The sequence below is a fragment of the Chlorocebus sabaeus genome, chromosome 20 (assembly GCF_047675955.1).
Source record: "Chlorocebus sabaeus isolate Y175 chromosome 20, mChlSab1.0.hap1, whole genome shotgun sequence".
Lineage (NCBI taxonomy): Eukaryota > Metazoa > Chordata > Mammalia > Primates > Cercopithecidae > Chlorocebus > Chlorocebus sabaeus.
In genome coordinates, this window is record NC_132923.1 from 82134752 (window position 1) to 82154464 (window position 19713).

At 45.8% G+C, this 19713-nt stretch overlaps 1 protein-coding gene across 7 annotated transcripts in view; it reads right to left on the reverse strand.

Moving 5' to 3' along the window:
- MROH7 (maestro heat like repeat family member 7) overlaps positions 1–19104 on the reverse strand; it is a 62034-nt gene extending 42930 nt beyond the window's left edge. For 6 of the 7 annotated variants that reach the window (XM_007978635.3, XM_007978633.3, XM_007978640.3 and 3 more), the window contains exons 1-3: positions 19070–19104; positions 16901–18202; positions 1878–1951 (exon numbers count right to left, since the gene is read on the reverse strand). In XM_007978635.3, coding sequence (XP_007976826.2) covers positions 1878–1951; positions 16901–18128 — 1302 coding nt within the window. In that variant the 5' untranslated portion in view covers positions 18129–18202; positions 19070–19104. Of the gene's footprint in view, positions 1–1877; positions 1952–16900; positions 18203–19069 lie in introns of those variants that run through there. The other variant, XM_007978641.3, reaches the window with a different exon arrangement.
- Positions 19105–19713: the final 609 nt, after the last annotated feature.

Consider the following 19713-nt stretch of genomic DNA (forward strand, 5'->3'; position numbering starts at 1 on the left):
GTCAGATCACATCACTGTTGTATCCCTAGTGCCTAAAACAGTGCCTAGCACATAGTAGAGGCTCAATGAAATGTGTTGAATGACAATATTGAGGCTCAGAAACCCATACCCCACAATATGATGTTTGGACATGCTGAATTGAATAAGCTTCCAGGTCTCTCTGATGTCTCCCAAAGTACGAGATGAAGTTGAAGTTCCTTGATCTGCCTAAGATCCAGATCTACCAAGGAGATCAACTGTTGTTCCTTCCCTTCCCTGTAAGACCAAGAATGTAACCACATCTGAACAGACCCTTTCACAAAATAATCTCTGTTCCTGATCCATTAATTCTTGCTACTAATCCCTTATTGCTCCTCAACAGAATTCCTCTTCTCTTGCTGGGTGTGGTGGCTCACAGCTATAATTACAGCACTTTGGAAGGCTGAGGCAGGAGGATGGCTTGAGCTCAGGAGCTCAAGACCAGCCTGAGCAACATAATAAGACCTCACCTCTAGGCAAAACATCAAAAAAAAAAAAAAATAGTCCAGGGCCAGGCACAGTGGCTCATGCCTATAATCCCAGCTACTCAGGAGGCTGAGATGGGAAGATCGCTTAAGCCTGGGAAGTTGAGACTGCAGCAAGCCAAGACTGCATCACTGCACTCCAGCCCGAGTGACAGAGTGAGACCCTGCCTCAAAAAAAAAAATTCTCTTCTCCTGCCTCCTATAACCTGTTTTGCCAGGATCCAAGCCCCCATTTTTCTGTAACCTCAAAATGGTATATAAGCTTCTGAGCTCTCACTGGGGGCAGGTAATCACTCTGTGCTTCTCTCCGTGTACTCATTAATAAATGCATGTACATTTTCTCCAATTAATCTGCCTTTGTTAGTTGATTTTTTTTTTCAGCAAACCTTCAGAGGATGAAGGGGACGTTTTCCCTTGGCCCCTGTGACAGCAATAAAAAGTCTTCTTTTTGCAGGCGCCATGGTAGCTGCTGTACATATCACCTGGCATGGGCCTCACTTCAGCTTTGTTGTGCTCATTTTATAGAACTTTCCTGGCAGAAACACGTGCAAAGGCCCTGGGGCAGGAATGAGTTTGGCGTGTGTGAGAAACAGAAAAAGGCCAGCGTGGCAGGAACACAGTGGACAACTAGAAGGACGCCATGGGATGAGGATAAATGCTCCCCAAATGCAGGGCTTCCTCTTAGTCCAGTCACCTCTCCCCATCCCCACCCTGCACTGCCCCAGGGACTGTAGCTTGGCCCTGAAGCAGCCTGGAGGCAGGGCCTGCCTCCTGCGTGTCTGGGCCTGGATGGATACCCCACCTCCTCTACATTCTGTCCACCAAGCACCCTTGTCCACACTCCCTGTGTCGCACTCACGTCCACCAGCTTGTCTAGTCTTCCCCACTGGCCCTTGCCAAGTCCTGCAAATGCAAGTGTGCCTCACCTGCTGGACTGGTCTTCTTGGGCCTCCTGAGCCTGCTGCATGGCCCAGACCTGGGTTGGGCCTGACTGTCCTGAAAAAAGGCCACTTCTAGACTTTCTGCCCCTTTCAGAGCCCCTCCCACAATTCATTCAATTGTTTAAAAATATTTTGTTGAGCATCTACTATGTGCCAGGCACTGTTCTAGATGCTGAAGTTATAGCTGTGAATAACAGACAAAAATGCCCAAGTAATGGAGGATATGTCCTTGTGGGGCAGATGAACAAGAAAGAAGATGAATAAACAAAGCATATGGCACATCAGACGGCAATGAACGTTATGGAGAAAAGGAGAGCCGGGCAGAGGCACGGGGAATGCTGAGGCTGCTGGGCTGGGTGGGGGAAGGGGGGAGGGGGGAGGCAGCACGGAAGTACCCCAGGACAGTCAGCTAGGGGTTGGGCAGGAGGCATACCAGAGCCATGTTTTTGCCACCTTCTGTCTTCTCTGGCACCTTCACCAGGCATGAGGTCACTTCATCAAAGGTTCCTGCAGGGCACAATTTCAATGAGAAGATGGATAAAGCTGTGATGTACCTAGAATGCCATCATGCCATCTCTCTCCTCCCCATCTAGCTCCACTCCAGCACCCTAGTAGCCACACTGAGCTTTTTTTTTTTCTTTTTTTTTTTCTTTTTCTTTTTTTTTTTTTTTTTTTTTTTTTGAGACGGAGTCTCGCTCTTACTGCCCAGGCTAGAGTGCAATGGCGCTCACTATCTTGGCTCACTGCAACCTCCACCTTCTGGGTTCAAGTGATTCTCCTGCCTCAGCCTCCCAAGTAGCTGGGATTACAGGCACCCACTACCACACCCAGCTATTGTTTTGTATTTTTAGTAGAGACAGGGTTTCACCATGTTGGCCAGGCTAGTCTCGAACTCCTGACCTCCTGTGATCCACTCGTCTCGGCCTCCCAAAGTGCTGGAATTACAGGTGTGAGCCACCACGCCTGGCCTACACTTAGCTTTTAAGTGTACATCAGCTCATGTCACCCCCTCCCTAAACCCTTCAGTGACACTGCATTTCATTGAGCACAAAGCCAGCATCCTTGCCGAGGCCTTCAATGCCCTGCCTGGTTGGTTGTGCCCTGCCCTCCTCTGCGGCCCTATCTCCCACCACTTGCCCGCCTCACTATGCTCTAGCCACACCAGCTTCCTTCCAGAACTGGGCACATTTCCCCTCAGGGCCTTTGCATGGTGGTTCCCTCTACCCGGGCCACTGCTCGCCATACCTCCTTGCCCCGCTAAGGCTCTCCTTCAGGCCTAGGCTTGCCTGCCAGTCCTGAGAAAGGCCACCCCCACCCTCTGGCTCTGCAAGGGCCAATATGGTCTTGTCGTGCATTGTCTGAATCTCTTCTTTCAGCAGTTATCATAATTCATAGCTAAACACCTACTTGTTATGAGAGGCATCAGCCGTTCTGTCAGCCCCCCATCTCTTCACTTTCTTTTGGTGAAAGAGCCTCACCTTTCCTGTGTGCACCCTATTCCATGTAGCTAGGTGAAGCTGGATTCCTCAAGACACACCCAGTACCCACTCTTCAGGCAGGGGTGGGCCTGGGACCCAAGCTCCACTCCTAAGAGTGTCCCATGCCACCAGCCACAGCGATTGGTCCAGGGATGAAAACTTGACTGGGCAGGACCAATAGAGTCCTTTATTTAAGGGGGTTGAGGGGAACACCAAAGGAGAGAGGATCTTTCTCGTTCTGAGGACAAGGTCACTGGGGCCTATGAAAACCTGGAACTTCAGATTCTCGACCACCAGAGGATGCTAGAGGATGGAGAAGTATAGATACCCCAATTGTAGTGAATACCAAGATCTTAGCTTCTAAACACCATTCTCCACTAAAAGGAACAAGGCTCCTTGGAGAAATGTTTGATTCCAGGACTCAAACAGGGAAAGCTCAGGATGAACCTGAGACACCTGAATGATAAAGACATGTCAAATATCAAAGGAATACAAAAGTATGCTTTTTTCGTTGTTTTTTTGTTTTATTTGTTTTGAGCTGATGGGGGCCGGGCACGGTGGTTCATGCCTGTAATCCCAGCACTTTGGGAGGCTGAAGCAGGTGGATCATCTGAGGTCAGGAGTTTGAGACCAGCCCATGATGAAACCCCACCTCTACTAAAAATACAAAAATTAGCTGGGCATAGTGGTGCACACCTATAATCACAGCTACTAGGGAGGCTGAGGCAGGAGAATCGCTTGAACCCAGAAGGCAGAGGTTTAGTGAGCCAAGATTGTGCCACTGCATTCCAGCCTGGGCAACAGAGCAATATTTCGTCTCAAAAAAAGAAAGAGCTGGGGGTCTTGCCCTGTTGGCCAGGCTGGTCTCTACAAAAGTTTGCTTGAAGGGGATTCCACTGATCAAATTGAGGAAAATTTGAGTATCACAATAAATTGTGAAAAAAATGTATTATAGCCCATTAAATAAACTAAGAAAATGGATTATAGCCCATTAAATAAACTAATTGAGTCCATATTATACTAATAAATAAATAAATAAATTGAAAGTTTGATGGGAATGGGATATTCACATAGTTTCAAAGTACCTGACCACATGATATTTACTACAAGGGGGTAAATATTGACTTCACAATGGAAAACCTTGGCAGCAACCATCCTACTCAGGTGATGAAAGCAAACAACATCAGTAACGAACAAATCAAAATTATAAGGCACCAGACAGGACGCAACGAGAAAAACCCAGCATCACTTCTGTGCTATTCCTGCCAAAAATTCATGCCCTGAATCTAATCATGAGCAAGCATCAGACAAATTGAAACTGAGGCACATCCTACAAAAATAGCTTGCCTGTCATCTTCAAATGTATCAAGGACAGGAAAGTCAAAGAAAGGCTGAGGACTGCAGGAGACAGATCAGACTAGAAAAAAAGTACAATGAGTGGTTCTGAACTGGATCCTCTTGCTGTGGAGAACATTACTGGGAAAATTGGTGGCTTTTGAATAGGGCCTGAGGATTACATGGTAGCTGTGTATCAATATTAATTACTTGATTGTGATAGTTATATTTTATCCTTTTTTGTAAGAAGTACACTCTGAAATTCAGGGGTGATGAAGCATCATTTGGAAACTTATTCTTAAATGATTCAAGGAAAAAAATTTATAGTACATTTTCAACTTTTTTTTTTCTTTGAGATGAAGTCTCACTCTGTTTCTCAGGCTGGAGTATAGTGGCGCCGATCTCGGCTCACTTCAACCTCCACCTCCCAGGTTCAAGTAATTCTCCCACATCCTCCTGCTGAGAAGCTGGGTTTATAGGTGTGTGCCACCCTGCCTGGCTAATTTTTGTATTTTTAGTAGAGACAGGATTTCACCTTTTTGGTCAGGCTGGTCTTGAACTGCTGGCTTCAAGTGATCTGCCCACCTTGGCCTCCCAAAGTGCTGGGATTACAGGCATGAGCCACCACACCCAGCTCAACTTTTCTCTAAGTTTTGTTGGGTTTTGTTTGCAGACAGAGTCTTGCTCTGTCATTCAGGCTGGAATGCAGTGGTGCAATCATGGCTCACTGCAGTCTCGACCTCCTGGGCTCAAGTGATCCCCCTACCTCAGCCTCCCAACTAGTTGGCGCTACAGGCCCATGCCACCACATTTGGCTAATTGTTAAATTTTTTGTAGAGATGATGGTCTCATTTTGTTGCCCGGGCTGGTTGTGAACTCCTGGGTTCAAGCAATATTCCTGCCTCGACCTCTCAAAGCGCTACGTATTACAGATGTAAGCCACCATGCCCAGCCCTAGGTTGGTTTTTAAAAATCATTTTAAAAATATTTTTAAGGCCGAGGGTGGCAGCTCACACCTGTAATATCAGCACTTTGGGAGGCCAAGGCAGGTGGGTCACCTGAGGTCAGGAGTTCAAGACCAACCTAGCCAATGTGGTGAAACTCCGTCTCTACTAAAAATACAAAAATTAGCTGGGCATAGTGGCAGGCGCCTGTAATCCCAGCTACTCAAGAGGCTGAGGCAGGAGAATCACTTGAACCCAGGAGGCAGAGGTTATAGTGAGCTGAGATTGCTCCACTGCACTCCAGCCTGGGTGACAAGAGCGAAACACTGTCTCAAAATAAATAAATAAATAAATAAATAAATAAATAAATAAATAATATTTTTAAGTACCTACTATATGATCAGTACTGTTCTAAGCATAGTTGATAAAAGTGAACAAGGCCAGACGTGGTGGTTCATGCCTGTAATACCAGCACTTTGGGAGGCCGAGGTGGGCAGATCACCTGAGGACAGAAGTTCAAAACCAGCCGGATCAACACGGAGAAATCTCATCTCTACTAAAAATACAAAATTAGACAGGCGCGTGGCACATGCCTGTAATTCCAGCTACTTGGGAGGCTGAGGCAGGAGGATCACTTGAGCCCAGGAGTTTGAGTCTGCAGTGAGCTATGATTGTGCCACTCCACTCCACTCCAGCCTGGGCAACAGAATGAGACCTCATTTCTTTAAAAAATTTTTAATTTAATTTAATTTAATTTAAAGATAAATAAAAGGCTTCATCAAGCCACAGACTCGGAAAAAATAGTCAAAATCAAAATTCATGTATCTAACAAAGAACTCATATCTAGATTACATAAAGAATTCCCACAAACCAATAAGAAAAAGAGACACTCCAATGTTTTTAAATGAGCAAAATGTACATGTTGTTCCCTTCTGAAATTAAAAAAAAAAAAAAGTGCAAAATATTTGAACTGGTACTGCACAAAAGAGGATATGCAAATTGGCAATAATCATGTAAAAAAGTGCTTAATATCAGTAGTTATCAAGATATGCAAATTAAAACCACAATGAACTATCACTAGACAGAAACCCCCTAGAATGACTACAACTTTTTATTTTTTTATTTTTTATTTTTCTCTTTTTTTTCCTTTTTTTTGAGATGGAGTTTCGCTTTTGTTGCCCAGGCTGGAGTGCAATGGTACAATCTCGGCTCACCGCAACCTCCACCTCCCAGGTTCAAGCGATTCTCTTACCTCATCTTCCTGAGTAACTGGGACTACAGGCATGTGCCACCATGCCCGGCTAATTTTTTGTATTTTTAGTAGAGACAGGATTTCTCCACACTGGTCAGGCTGGTCTCGAACTCCCGACCTCAGGTGATCCACCTGCCTCGGCTTCCCAAAGTGCGGGGATTACAGGCATGAGCCACTGCACCCGGCCTGACGACAAATTTTTTAACTGATAATGCCAAATGTTGGTGAGAATGTGGAACAATTGAAACTCACATAGTTTGTGGAAGCGTAAATTAATTCAGTCATTGCTGTGGTTTGAATATTTATGTCCCCTTCAAAATTCATGTTGAACTTAATCTCCAATGCAATAGTATTAAGAGGCAAAGACTTTAGGAGGTGGTCAAATTGTGAGGGCTCCACCATCTAGAATGGGATTAAGGCTTTTATAAAAGAGGCTTCATACAGAGTTCAGCCCCTTTTTGTCCTTCCACCTTCCACCATGTAGGGATACAGCAAGCAGGCCCTCACCAGACACCAAATGCTGCTGCCTTGATCTTGGACTTCCAGTCTCCAGAACTGTGAGAAAATAAATTCCTGTTGTTTATAAATTACTCAGTCTCAGGCATTTTGTTATGGCAGCACAAAAAGTCTAAGATTACCACTTTGAAAAACTGTTTGGCAGTATCTCTTAAAGCTATAAATATGCCTGCACTATGACCCAGAAATTCTACTCAGATAAATAAGTGTATCTCTGCACCAAAAGTCATGATCAACAACGTTCACAGCCACTTTATTAATAACATCCAAAAAATAGGAAAAATTCTAATGTCCATCAGCAGCAGAATAAATAAACAAACTGTGGTATATCCATACAATGGAATACTACAGAACAACAAAAAACAATCTACTATTGAAATACACAATATGGATGAATCCAACAGACATAATGTTGAGCTAAAGAAGCCAGGGTCAAAACAGTAAATATGGCCAGGCACAGTGACTCACGCTTGTAATCCTGGCACTTTGGGAGACCGAGGCAGGTGGATCACCTGAGGTCGGGAGTTCAAGACCAGCCTGACCAACATGCAGAAATCTTGTCTCTACTAAAAATACAAAATTAGCCAGATGTGGTGGCTAACACCTGTAATTCCAGCTACTCAGGAGGCTAAGGCAGGAGAATTGCTTGAACCCAGAGGCAGAGGTTGCGGTGAGCCTAGATCACGCCATTGCACTCCAGCCTGGGCAACAAGAGTGAAACTCCATCTCAAAAACAAACAAAAACAAACAAACAAAAAACAACAACAACAACAAAAATTAGCCAGGTGTGGTGGCAGACACCTCTAATCCCAGTTACTCAGGAGGCTGAGGCAAGATAATTGCTTGAACCCCGAAGGTGGAGGTTGCAGTGAGCCGAGATTGTGCCATTGCACTCCAGCCTGGGCAACAGAGTGAGACTCCATCTCAAAAAATAAATAAATCAATCAAAATTAAAATACAAAAAACTAGCTGAGCGTGGTGGTGCATGCCTGTAATCCCAGTTACTCAGGAGGTTGAGGCAGGAGAATCACTTGAACCTGGGAGGCAGAGGTTGCAGTGAGCCGAGATCGCACTATTGCACTCCAGCCTGGACAACAACAGCGAACTTCTGTCTCAAAAAAAAAAAAAACAAAAAAAACCCACACACACACACACAGAGTAAATACAGTAGTATTCCATTGGCAATAAGTTCAAGAATAGGCAAAACTAGTCTATGGTGATGCAAATCGGAATTGTCACCTCCAGGGCAGTGATTATCAACCAAGAGCAGTTGTCCCCCCCCACCATGGAACATTCAGCAATGTCTGGAAACCATTTTGGTTTTTACAACTTGAGGGTGGCAATGGGAGTTTGCTACTAGCATCTACTGAGTAGAGTCCAGGGATGAGTGCATCTGATAATGCACAGAACAGCACCCCCATCCCCACCACCAACATAGACCCACACACACGACAAAGAATTTCCCAACACAAAATATCAATAGTGCCAAAGCTGAAAAATCTTGCCCCAGAAGAAGGGATACTGATTGAAAAGGGACACAAGGGAAGCTTCTGGGCTTCTGGGACTTGATCTGAGTGGTAGCTACCACAGTGTATACTTACATAAATTTTCATTAAGCTATACATTTGAGATGACTAGCACTCTTTACATATTTTACTGATCCATGTTATACCCCAAAAAAGTTTTTAAAAGGCTACTATAATTTGAAAATACATTGTTTTAAACTGAGCTGATGGACAAAATGCTCCTATTAAAAAGGCGAAGAGTGGCCCTGATAGCCAAAACAATCTTGAAAGAAGAACAAAGCTGAAGGACTCATACTTCCTGATTTCAAAACATACCACAAAGCTATGATAATCAAAACAGCATGGTACTCGTACAAGGACAGACATATAGACCAATGAAACGAAGCAGAGTATCCAGAAATAAACACATTTATGGTAAGTCTATTTTTGACAAGAATACTAAGAACATTCATTGGGGAAAGGACAGTTTTTTCAACAAATAGAGCAAGAAAAACTGGCTATCCACATGCAAAAGAATGAAGTTATTACATGAGGTACCTAGAGTAGTGAAAATTATAGAAACAGTAGAATGGTGGTGGCTAGGGGCTGGGGGACTGGAAAATGGGAGGCTATTGTTTAATGCATATGGAGTTTGAAGTTCATAAGATGAAAATAGTTATGGAGAAGAAATGGTGCCAATAGTTGCACATTATGAATATATTTAATACCACTGTATTAAACTGTTCACTTAAAAATGGCTGGCCAGTTACGGTGACTCACACCTGTAATCCCAGCACTTTGGGAGACTTAGGCAGGTGGATCACCTGAGGTCAGGAGTTCAAGACCAGCCTGGCCAATGAGGTAAAACCCCATCTCTACTAAAACTACCAAAATAAGCCAGGCATGGTAGCACACACTTGTAGTCCTAGCTACTCGGGAGGCTGAAGCAGGAATATTGTTTGAAAATGGGAGGCAGAGGTTGCAGTGAGCTAGGATCATACCACTGCACTCCAACATGGGCAACAGTGTGAGACTCCATCTCAAAAAAAAAAAAAAAAAAAAAGGTTAAGATAGGGCCAGGTGGCTGGGTGCAGTGGCTCAAGCCTGTAATCCCAGCACCTTGGGAGGCCGAGGCGGGCGGATCACGAGGTCAGGAGATCGAGACCATCCTGGCTAACATGGTGAAACCCCATCTCTACTAAAAAATACAAAAAACTAGCCGGGCGAGGTGGCAGGAGCCTGCAGTCTCAGCTACTCGGGAGGCTGAGGCAGGAGAATGGCGTAAACCCAGGAGACAGAGCTTGCAGTGAGCTGAGATCTGGCCACTGCACTCCAGCCTGGGCGGCAGAGTGAGACTCCATCTCAAAAAAAACAAAAGATAGGGCCAGGTGTGATGGATCATGCCTGAAATCCCAGCACTTGGGGAACCCAAGGCAGGAAGATCACTTGAGCCAGGAGTTCAAGACCAGCCTGGGCAACATAGCAAGGTCTCGTCGCTACAAAATATTAAAATTAGCTAGATGTGGTGGTGTGTGCCTACAGTTGTAGCTACTTGGGAGGCTGAGGTGAAAGAATCACTTGATCCCAGGAGTTTGAGACTGCAGTGAGCTATCATCGCTCCACTGCACTCCAGCTGGGGTGACAGAGTGAGACCCTGACCCTAAAAAATAATAATAATTTTAAAATGTTTGAGATGGTAAGGTTTGGCTGGACATGGTGGCTCATGCCTGTAATCCCAGCACATTGGAAGGCTGAGGCAGTGGATCACTTGAGCACAGAAGTTCAAGACCAGCCTGGGTAACATGGTGAAACCCTGTATCTACTAAAAATACAAAAAAATTAGCTAAGTATGGTGGCACGTGCTTGTAGTCCCAGCTGCTCGGGAGGCTAAGGCAGGAGGATCACTTGAGCCCCAGAAGTGGAGGTTGCAGTGAGGCAAGATCATGACACTGGACTCCAGCCCAGGCAACAGAGTGAGATGATCTCTTAAAAAAAAAAAAAAAGATGGTAAGGATTTTTTTGTTTTTTGTACAGACAGAGTCTTGCTATGTCGCCTGAGCTGGTCCCAAACTGCTGACTTCAAGTAATCTTCCTGCCTTGGCTTCTCAAAGCACTGATATTACAGGGATGAGTCATTGTGCTGGCCTAGATGGTAAATTTTGTTATGTATATTTTACCACAATTAAAAAATTAGAAAAAAAACTTTTTAATTTTAATTTTATTTTATTTATTTATTGACTTTGAGACAGAGTCCTGCTCTGTCACCCAGGCTGGAATGCAGTGGCATGATCTTGGCTTTCTGCAACCTCTGCCTCCCGGGTTCAAGCAGGAGCCTCCCGAGTAGCTGGGATTACAGGCCCTGGCCACCACATCAGCTAATTTTTGTATTTTTAGTAGAGACAGGGTTTCACCATGTTGGCCAGGCTGGTCTCAAACTCCTGACCTCAGGCGATCCACCCACCTCAGCTTCCCAAAGTGTTGCAATTACAGGCGTGAGCCACCACACCCAACCTGAAAAAAAAAACATTTTTTTTTCTTTTTTGAGATGGAGTCTTGCTCTGTCACCACGGCTGGAGTGCAGTGGCTCAATCTCAGCTCACTGCAACCTCCATCTCCAGGGTTCAAGCGATTCTCCTGCCTCAGCCTCCCAAGTAGCTGAGATTACAGGAGTGTGCCATCACCAGCAGATTTTGTATTTTTAGTAGAGATGGGGATTTGCCATGTTGGCCAGGCTGATCTGAAACTCCTGACCTCAGGTGATTTGCCCACCACAGCCTCCCAAAGTGCTGGGATTACAGGCGTGAGCCACCACACTCAGCCAGGAAAAAAAAAAAAAAAAACTTTCCAATTAAAAAAGAATACATTGGGACGGGTGTGGTGGCTCATGCCTGTAATCCCAGCACTCTGGAAGGCCGAGGCAGGCAGATCGCTTGAGGTCAGGAGTTCAAGACCAGCCTGGTCAACATGGTGAAACTCCGTCTCTACTAGAACTACAAAAATTAGCCAGGCATGATGATGCATGCCTGTAGTCCCAGCTGCATGAGGCTGAGGCAGGAGAATGGCTTGAACCTGGGAGACAGAGGTTGCAGTGAGCCGAGATCGCGCCATTACACTCCAGCCTGGATAACAAAGCAAGACTCTGTCTCAATAAATAAATAAATAAATAAATAAATAGGCCGGGCACTGTGGCTCACACCTGTAATCCCGGCACTTTGGGAGGCCGAGGTGGGTGGATCACGAGGTCAGGAGTTGGAGACCAGTCTGACCAACATGGTCTCCACTAAACCCCATCTCTACTAAAAACACAAAAATTAACCAGGCATGATGATGCATGCCTGTAGTCCCAGCTACTTGGGAAGCCGAGGCAGGAGAATGGTTTGAACCTGGGAGGCAGAGGTTGCAGTGAGCCAAGATGGCACCATTGCACTCCAGCCTGGATGACAGCAAGACTCCATCTAAATAAATAAATAAATAAATAAATAAATAAATAAACGGGCCGGACACTGTGGCTCACGCCTGTAATCCCAGCACTTTGGGAGGCCAAGGTGGGCAGATCATGAGGTCAAGAGTTTGAGACCAGCCTGGCCAACATAGTGAAACCCCATCTCTACTAAAAATACAAAAATTAGCCAGGTGTGGTGGCAGCTGCCGGTAGTCCCAGCTACTCGGGAGATTGAGGCAGGAGAATTGCTTGAACCTGGGAGGTGGAGGTTGCAGTGAGTCGAGACCATGCCATTGCACTCCAGCCTGGGTGTCAGAACAAGACTCTGTCTCAAAAAATAAATAAATAAAATAAATAAAAAATAAGAATAAATTTGGACTCTTACCTTATATATATATACAAAATTTAACTCAAAGAATTTAAGAGCCAAAACTATAAAACACAGGGGAAAATCTTCATGACACTGGATTTCACAACAATTTCTTGGAAATGGCACCAAAAACAGAGGCACTAAAAAATGGAATATAACCTAAACCATTGAATCACACTTTGGTTTTTTTTGTTTTTGTTTTTTGAAAAGACAAGGTCTCACTCTATTGCCCAACCTGAAGGGCAGCGGTACAATCACAGCTCATTGTAGCCTCCAGTACCTGGGCTCAAGCAATCCTCCCAGCTCAGTATCCTGAGTAGCTGGGACCACAGGCACACACCACCATGTCTAGCTAATTTATTTTTGTTTTTTGTAGAGACAGGGTATTCCTATGTTGCCCAGGCTGGTCTTGAACTCCTGGGCTCAAGCAATCCTCCTGCCTCAGCCTCCCAAAATGCTGGGATTATAGGCATGAGCCACTGCACTCTGCAAATGACACATTTTATTTTTATTTTTTATTTATTTTTAATTTAGTTAATTTATTTATTTATCTATTTATTGAGACAAAGTCTCACTCCATCATCCAGGCTGCAGTGGCGTAATCTTGGCTCACTGCAACCTCCGCCTCCAAGTCTCAAGCCATTCCCAAATAGTTGGGATTATAGGCATGTGCCACCATACCCGGCTAATTTTTTTTTTTTTTTTTTTTTTTTGAGATGGTGTCTCGCTCTGTCGCCGAGGCTGGAGTGCAGTAGCTTAATCTCGGCTCGTTGCAATCTCTGCCTCCCAGGTTCAAACAATTCTCCTGCCTCAGCCTCCTGAGTAGCTGGAATTACAGGTGCGTGCCACCATGCCTGGCTAATTTTTGTATTTTTAGTAGAGACGGGATTTCACCATGTTGATCAGGCTGGTCTCGAACTCCTGACCTCGTGATTTGCTTGCCTCAGCCTCTCAAAGTATTGGGATTACAGGCATGAGCCACTGCACCCAGCCCCAGCTAATTTTTTGTATTTTTAGTAGAGACAGCGTTTCACCATGTTGACCAGGCTGGTTTTGAACCCTTGACCTCAAGTGATCCACCTGCCTCAGCCTCCCAAAGTGCTGGGATTACAGGCATGGGTCACCATGCCCGGCTGACACATTTTAAATGGGTGAATTATATGGCTTGTGAATTATATGACAATAATAACTGAACATCCACATGCAAAATAATGAAGCTGAATCCCCACCTCACACCATAAACAAAAATTAGCACAAATTGTACCTAAGACTTAAAGGTAAGAGCTAACATTATTATACTCTTAGAAGAAAACATGGGCATAAATCTTCATGATCTTGGACTAGGCAATGGTTTCTTTAAATATGATACCAAAAGCACAAACAATAAAAGAAAAATTAGACAAATTGGGCAATGTCAAAATTTAAAACCTTTGTGTTTCAAAGGACACCATCAAGAAAATGAAAAGGCAATCAACAGAATAGAAGAAAAATATTAGTAAATTGGCCAGGCATGGTGGCTCATGCCTGTAATGCCAGCACTTTGGGAAGCTAAGGAGACAGGATTGCTTGATCCCAGGAGTTCAAGACCAGCCTGGGCAACACAGTGAGACCCTGCCTCTACAAAATATACAAAAGTTAGCCAGGTGTGGTGGTGCATGCCTGTGGTCCTAGCCACTTGGGAGGCTGTGGTGGGAGGATTGCTTCAGTCTGGGAGGTGGAGGTTGCAGTGAGCCGAGATCATGCCACTGCACTCCAGCCTGGGTGACAGAGTGAGACCCTGTCCCAAAAAAATACAAAATAAAAATACAAAATAAAATAGCCAAAAGATAGAAACAACCCAAATGGCAATCAACTGACATAAACAAAATGTGGCGTGTCTATATATGGAATATTATTTAGCCATAACAAGGAATGAAGTACTGATACATGCTACAAAGAGGATGAACCTTGAATACCTTCTGCTAAGTGAAAGAAGCCAGTCACAAAGGATGACATATTACATGATTCTATTTATATAAAATGTCCAAAATAGGTGAACTATAGAGACAAAAAGTAGACTAGTGATTGCCCAGGGCTGGGTTGAGAGCTGGCATGGATTGAGGATGATGTCTAAGGGGTGCAGGGTTTCTTTTAGGGATGGTGAAAATGTTCTAAAATTGATTGTAGTGATGGTTGCACAATTCTGTGTATATAAAAAGCCATTAAATTACATACTTTAAAAGAGCAAATTGTGGCCGGGCGCGGTGGCTCAAGCCTGTAATCCCAGCACTTTGGGAGGCCGAGACGGGCGGATCACGAGGTCAGGAGATCGAGACCATCCTGGCTAACACGGTGAAACCCCGTCTCTACTAAAAATACAAAAAACTAGCCGGGCGAGGTGGTGGGCGCCTGTAGTCCCAGCTACTCAGGAGGCTGAGGCAGGAGAATGGCGTAAACCCGGGAGGCGGAGCTTGCAGTGAGCTGAGATCCGGCCACTGCAGTCCAGCCCGGGATACAGAGCAAGACTCCGTCTCAAAAAAAAAACAAAAACAAAAAACAAAACAAAAAAAAAGAGCAAATTGTATTTACAGTTATATTTCCACAAAGTTTTTTTCAAAAAAAGAAAAACTTGCAAAAAAAAAAAAAGTTCCTCTAGATCACCAGCATCATCAATACCAAGTAAAAATTTTATTAGAAAATAAGATACTATAGGCTGGGCACGGTGGCTCATGCCTGCAATCCCAGCACTTTGGGAGGCCAAGGTGGGCAGATCACGAGGTCAGGAGTTAGAGACCATCCTGGCCAACATGGTGAAACCCCATCTCTACTAAAAATACAAAAAATTAGCTGGGCGTGGTGGCACGTACCTATAATCCCAGCTACTCGGGAGGTTGAGGCAAGAGAATCACTTGAACCCAGGGGGTGGAGGTTGTGGAGAGTGGAGATTGCGCCATTGCACTCCAGCCTGGGTGATGGAGCAAGACTCCATCTTCAAAAAAAAAAAAAAAAATACTGTAGAGTATCTACGATTAACCCATCCCAGGGTGCACTAGACTTCTAAGAAGAATTTTTTAAATCCTAGTAAAGCATATATCCTATGTAAAGGAAAACATGAATCCGTAAATAAGTTGATAACATTCTTTAAAAAATGCCAACAAGACTTTTTTGAGGCCCTAAAAAAATCCCTAAGAAACCCTAGAAATGCATTCTAAAATGTGCAGAGGCTGGGCATGGTGGAATATGCCTATAGTCACAGAGTTCTGGGAGGATGAGCTGGGAGGATAGCTTGAGGCCAGGAGTTCAAGACCAGCCTGGGCAACATAGCAAGGCTCCATGTCTACAAAACATAAAAAATAAAATTACTCAGGTGTAGTGGTGTGTTGTGCACCTGTAGTCCTAGCTACTTGGGAGGCTGCGGCAGGAGGGTCTCCTGAGTCCAGGAATTCGAAGCTGCAGGGAGCTATGATCACACCATTGAACTCCAGCCTGGGCAACAGAGTGAGACTTTTGTCTCAAAAAATAAAATAAAATGTTATTTACTAATAGCTAACCTGAGGTCAGGAGTACAAGACCAGCCTGATCAACATGGCGAAACCTTGTCTCTGCTAAAAATATAAAAATTAGCTGCGTAGAGCGGTGGGTGCCTCTAATTCCCGCTACTCAAGAGGTTGAGGCAGGAGAATCACTTGAACTCAGGAGGCAGAGGTTACAGTGAGCCGAGATCGAGCCATTGCATTCCTGGGCTGCAGAATGAGACTCCCTCTCAAAAAAAAAAAGGGGGGGGATTCTCATTAGATATGAACACCTACTTACAACACCATGGTCCTTTTTAAAAAATCTTAATCGGTATTGGTGAATGGACAAATAAAAATTGATTAAGAAAAGATATTTACAGCATCAGAAACTGACAGGGGATTAATTTACAGAAATCCTACATATCAGAAGGGAGGCACAGGTTCCAGACAGGACCCCAAGGCCTTGCTCAGACCTGAGAAGCCAGGTCTGAAATGTATCAAGGAAGAAAGAGACATACATTTTGAATGGAAGGGATAGTCTGTTGATACAATAGACTTATAATTTGGACAAAGTCGAAGTATTATTATACAGTGATTTTTTTTTTTTAGACGAGTTTTGCCCTTACTGCCCACGCTGGAGTGCAATGGCGAGATCTCAGCTCACTGCAACCTCTGCCTCCCAGGTTTAAACAATTCTCCTGCCTCAGCCTCCCGAGTAGCTGGGATTACAGGCATGCGCCACTATGCCCGGCTAATTCTTTGTATTTTTAGTAGAGACGGGGTTTCACCATGTTGGCCAGGCTGCTCTCAAACTCCCAACTCAGATGATCCACCTGCCTCAGCCTCCCAAAGTGCTGGGATTACAGGCATGAGCCACTGCGCCCGGCTGTATACTGATATTACAGTTAAGGAAGTTGAAGCTCAGGGAGATTAAGTAGCTTGTCCCAAGTCACACTGCTAGCAGAGGCTGATTATTAGATGTCTAGTATAGAATTAATAGATCATAAGTTATCAACTGCCTGCTGTCCCCTTCCTTCCTTCTCCTCTCCCTGCCCTACGAGTCTGAAGACAGAATTCCCCCAGGACAGTGCTTTTTCTAGGACTGCGGCCCTGGCCTTACCCTCAGGGATGCCTTGCAAGGTCGTGGCATCCTTGCCTGCGGGGTTGGAGGTAGGGAGTCCCAGCGGGAACTGGCCCACCTTAATGCTGGCCATCTCACTCCAACTCTCCAGATTCTCCTCCAGGGGTACAGTGTGGATGCTGTTGTCCTCGGCATCATCCTGCTGACTGCTCAGTGTCAAGGTGGAGGTGTCACTGAACACGAGGCTGGAGTCCAGGCTCAGAGTCTCATTGGAACCCAGGATTAGAGTCATGCATGAGGGTGGAGAGATGGTGGAGTTGGGCCCATGGGTGCTGGAGTGGAGGCTGATACCATCACTGGAGCCAGGAATCAGGGTCACATATGAGGCTTGAGTGATGGTCATGTTCAAATCAGATCTGGGGTGGCCGGTGGAAGCCACATTCATGGTTCCCTTGGAACTTGTGCTCCAGGTGGTACTAAAGGCTCCTTTTGAAACAGACCCAGAGATGTTATGTGAAGCCAAAGTGATGGTCTCGTTTGTGTCTGGGATTAGGGTCCCACGAGAATCTGGAGCTACATTGAGGTTCAGCTTGGAGGTGTTTCTTGAGCCCATGTTGAGTGGATTGGAGTCAAGGTCGAGAGAAGAGTTGGAGGCTGGAATAAGGAGTGCTTTTGAGCTTGGCCTAGAGATGCAGTGGCCCAGAACCAGGCCTTCTCTGGAATGGTGCCTTATAAATGGGTTTAATTCATGCCTAGAAGGGTTGGAGTTTCTCTGACCCAACTCAAAAATCTTACTTGAGAGGCACTTGAAGGCATCTTCAGAATTTGACTGAGGGTGGTTCCCGGAGCTCAGACCAGGGGCCTCAGTAGAGCTAGGACTCAGAATGGGGTTTGAGGCTGGACAGAGGTGCCCCTGTGATTCAGGCCTTGAGACATCCATGGAATCCAGGTCCAGGGCTTCACCAGAGCAAGAACTGGTGATCTGGAGGGAGGCTAGAGTTATGGCCCTGCTGTCATCAGGTCTGGGGGTGTTTTCAGGCACTAGGCCTGAGGCCTCCCCTGAGACAGGACTCAGAGAAGGATTAAGATCTGGAACGAGAGCCAAGCCAGGACTTGGAAGTGGATTCAACACAGGCACATGAGCCGTGTCTGGGTGGGGCCGAGGGATGGTACCAGACCCTAATCCTGGGGCCCCATAGGAGGGGAGACTTGGTGTCATCTTTGGGTCTTCATGGAAGACCAGGTTAGCCCCTGGGCTCAGGGCCATGTCCAGTCTGGAGGTCTCTCAATGCCAGTGCCCCTTTCTCTCCAGCAGCCAACTGTCACGCTCCCAGAAGCAGTCTCGAGAGAGAGAAAAGACAAATGCAGCCATACCACACCTGTTAAGACTTTTCCAGGGCTCCCACTATTCTTAGGATGAAAGCCCCTTGCTGTGACTTACAAGGCCCTGGTGACTGTGCCCAGCTCACCTTTCCATCCCATCACTCGCCACTTGCCTCCGCGGTCTCTCAGTTCCGTTCTTTGACCACAACCTGCTCCCTCCTGGCTCATGATCCTGAACAAACTCAATCCCCTCGGCTTGTGAAATTGCATGGGGGTAATTCTCATTATCCTTTGCTTAATCCTACTTCTAGCAAAATACTCAGCACATTTCATTCCAGTGACTCATTTAGTGGTCTAGCTCTTGCTAGAGATGAACTTTGCAATGACAAAAACTGTGTATACCTTGGCCCCTGGGGCAACCCTAGCTTCTAGCCCAGTGCCATTTATACAATGGAAGCTTACATACAGACAAATGAAGAATCTCTTCTACTTTAAGGCAGAAAAAGGGAAGGAAGAGCCTCGTTATGAGTTACCCCACTTCCAGCTGGCCACATGTGACAGGGTAACCTAAGTGCACCAACAAGGAGCCCCGAGCCTTGCAAGATTGGGGTGCTCCAAGCCAGAGACAAACTCGTAAGTTGCTAGAACTACTCTGCCAGTACCCATGGCACTAGGTTCTCAGAGCAACCCTGGTAAAGCTGCCTATAGCCTTAACAGTTTGCCTGTTCTGGGTGAAGTGGGCTATGTGGAGGAGACCATGGGACAGCTGTCAAACACCTGCCTCAACGCAGCAATCTAACTGCTGGATGAACTCCCCAGTCCTCCCACCACCCCCACCCTCAATCTGGGGCCACCCTCCCTGTGGGAATCATGGGGACAGCTCACCTGCATGCATGGTGTTTTTAAGCAGGAGTGGGCCCCTGGGAGAAGATGCAGAAGGAAATCAAGTCAGGGAAGAGTGCCTTTATCAACACTTACTGCACAGTCCACAGGCCAGGCATGCACATCTGTTAACAAGCTCCCCACTACACACACACACACACACACACACACACACACACACACACACAGAGTAAGTTAGATGTTTATACATGAGGAAGTGAAGGTCAAAGAGAGGAAGGCCACTCACCCCACTGGCCCTCTGGGCAGCCAGCACCATCTCTAAGCCATCCTCCTGGTAAACCCCTCCATGGCTTCCCGTTACCTTTAGGACAGAGTCCTCCAGTTGTTAGCAGACCCAAAAGGCCCTTCTGTATCTGGTCCCAGTCCCCTTTCCACCCTTTTTGCCCTTCCATATGTCCCTTTCCTTTTCCGTTCCATCCTTGCAGGGTTCCTTTGACTTCCTCCAAAGAGGAAGGCTCTCCCAGTTAGGTCTGGGTCTTCCACAGGCTGGGCATCCATCTCCACTCCCCTTCCCCAGTTGATGCCTGCTGCTTCACCCTTTCAGGTTTCAGTTCAAATGCTAAGAGCCTTCCAGGGCCCCTAGACAGGTGGGGGCCACCTGAAAGTTCTCAGGCCACCGTGTTCCT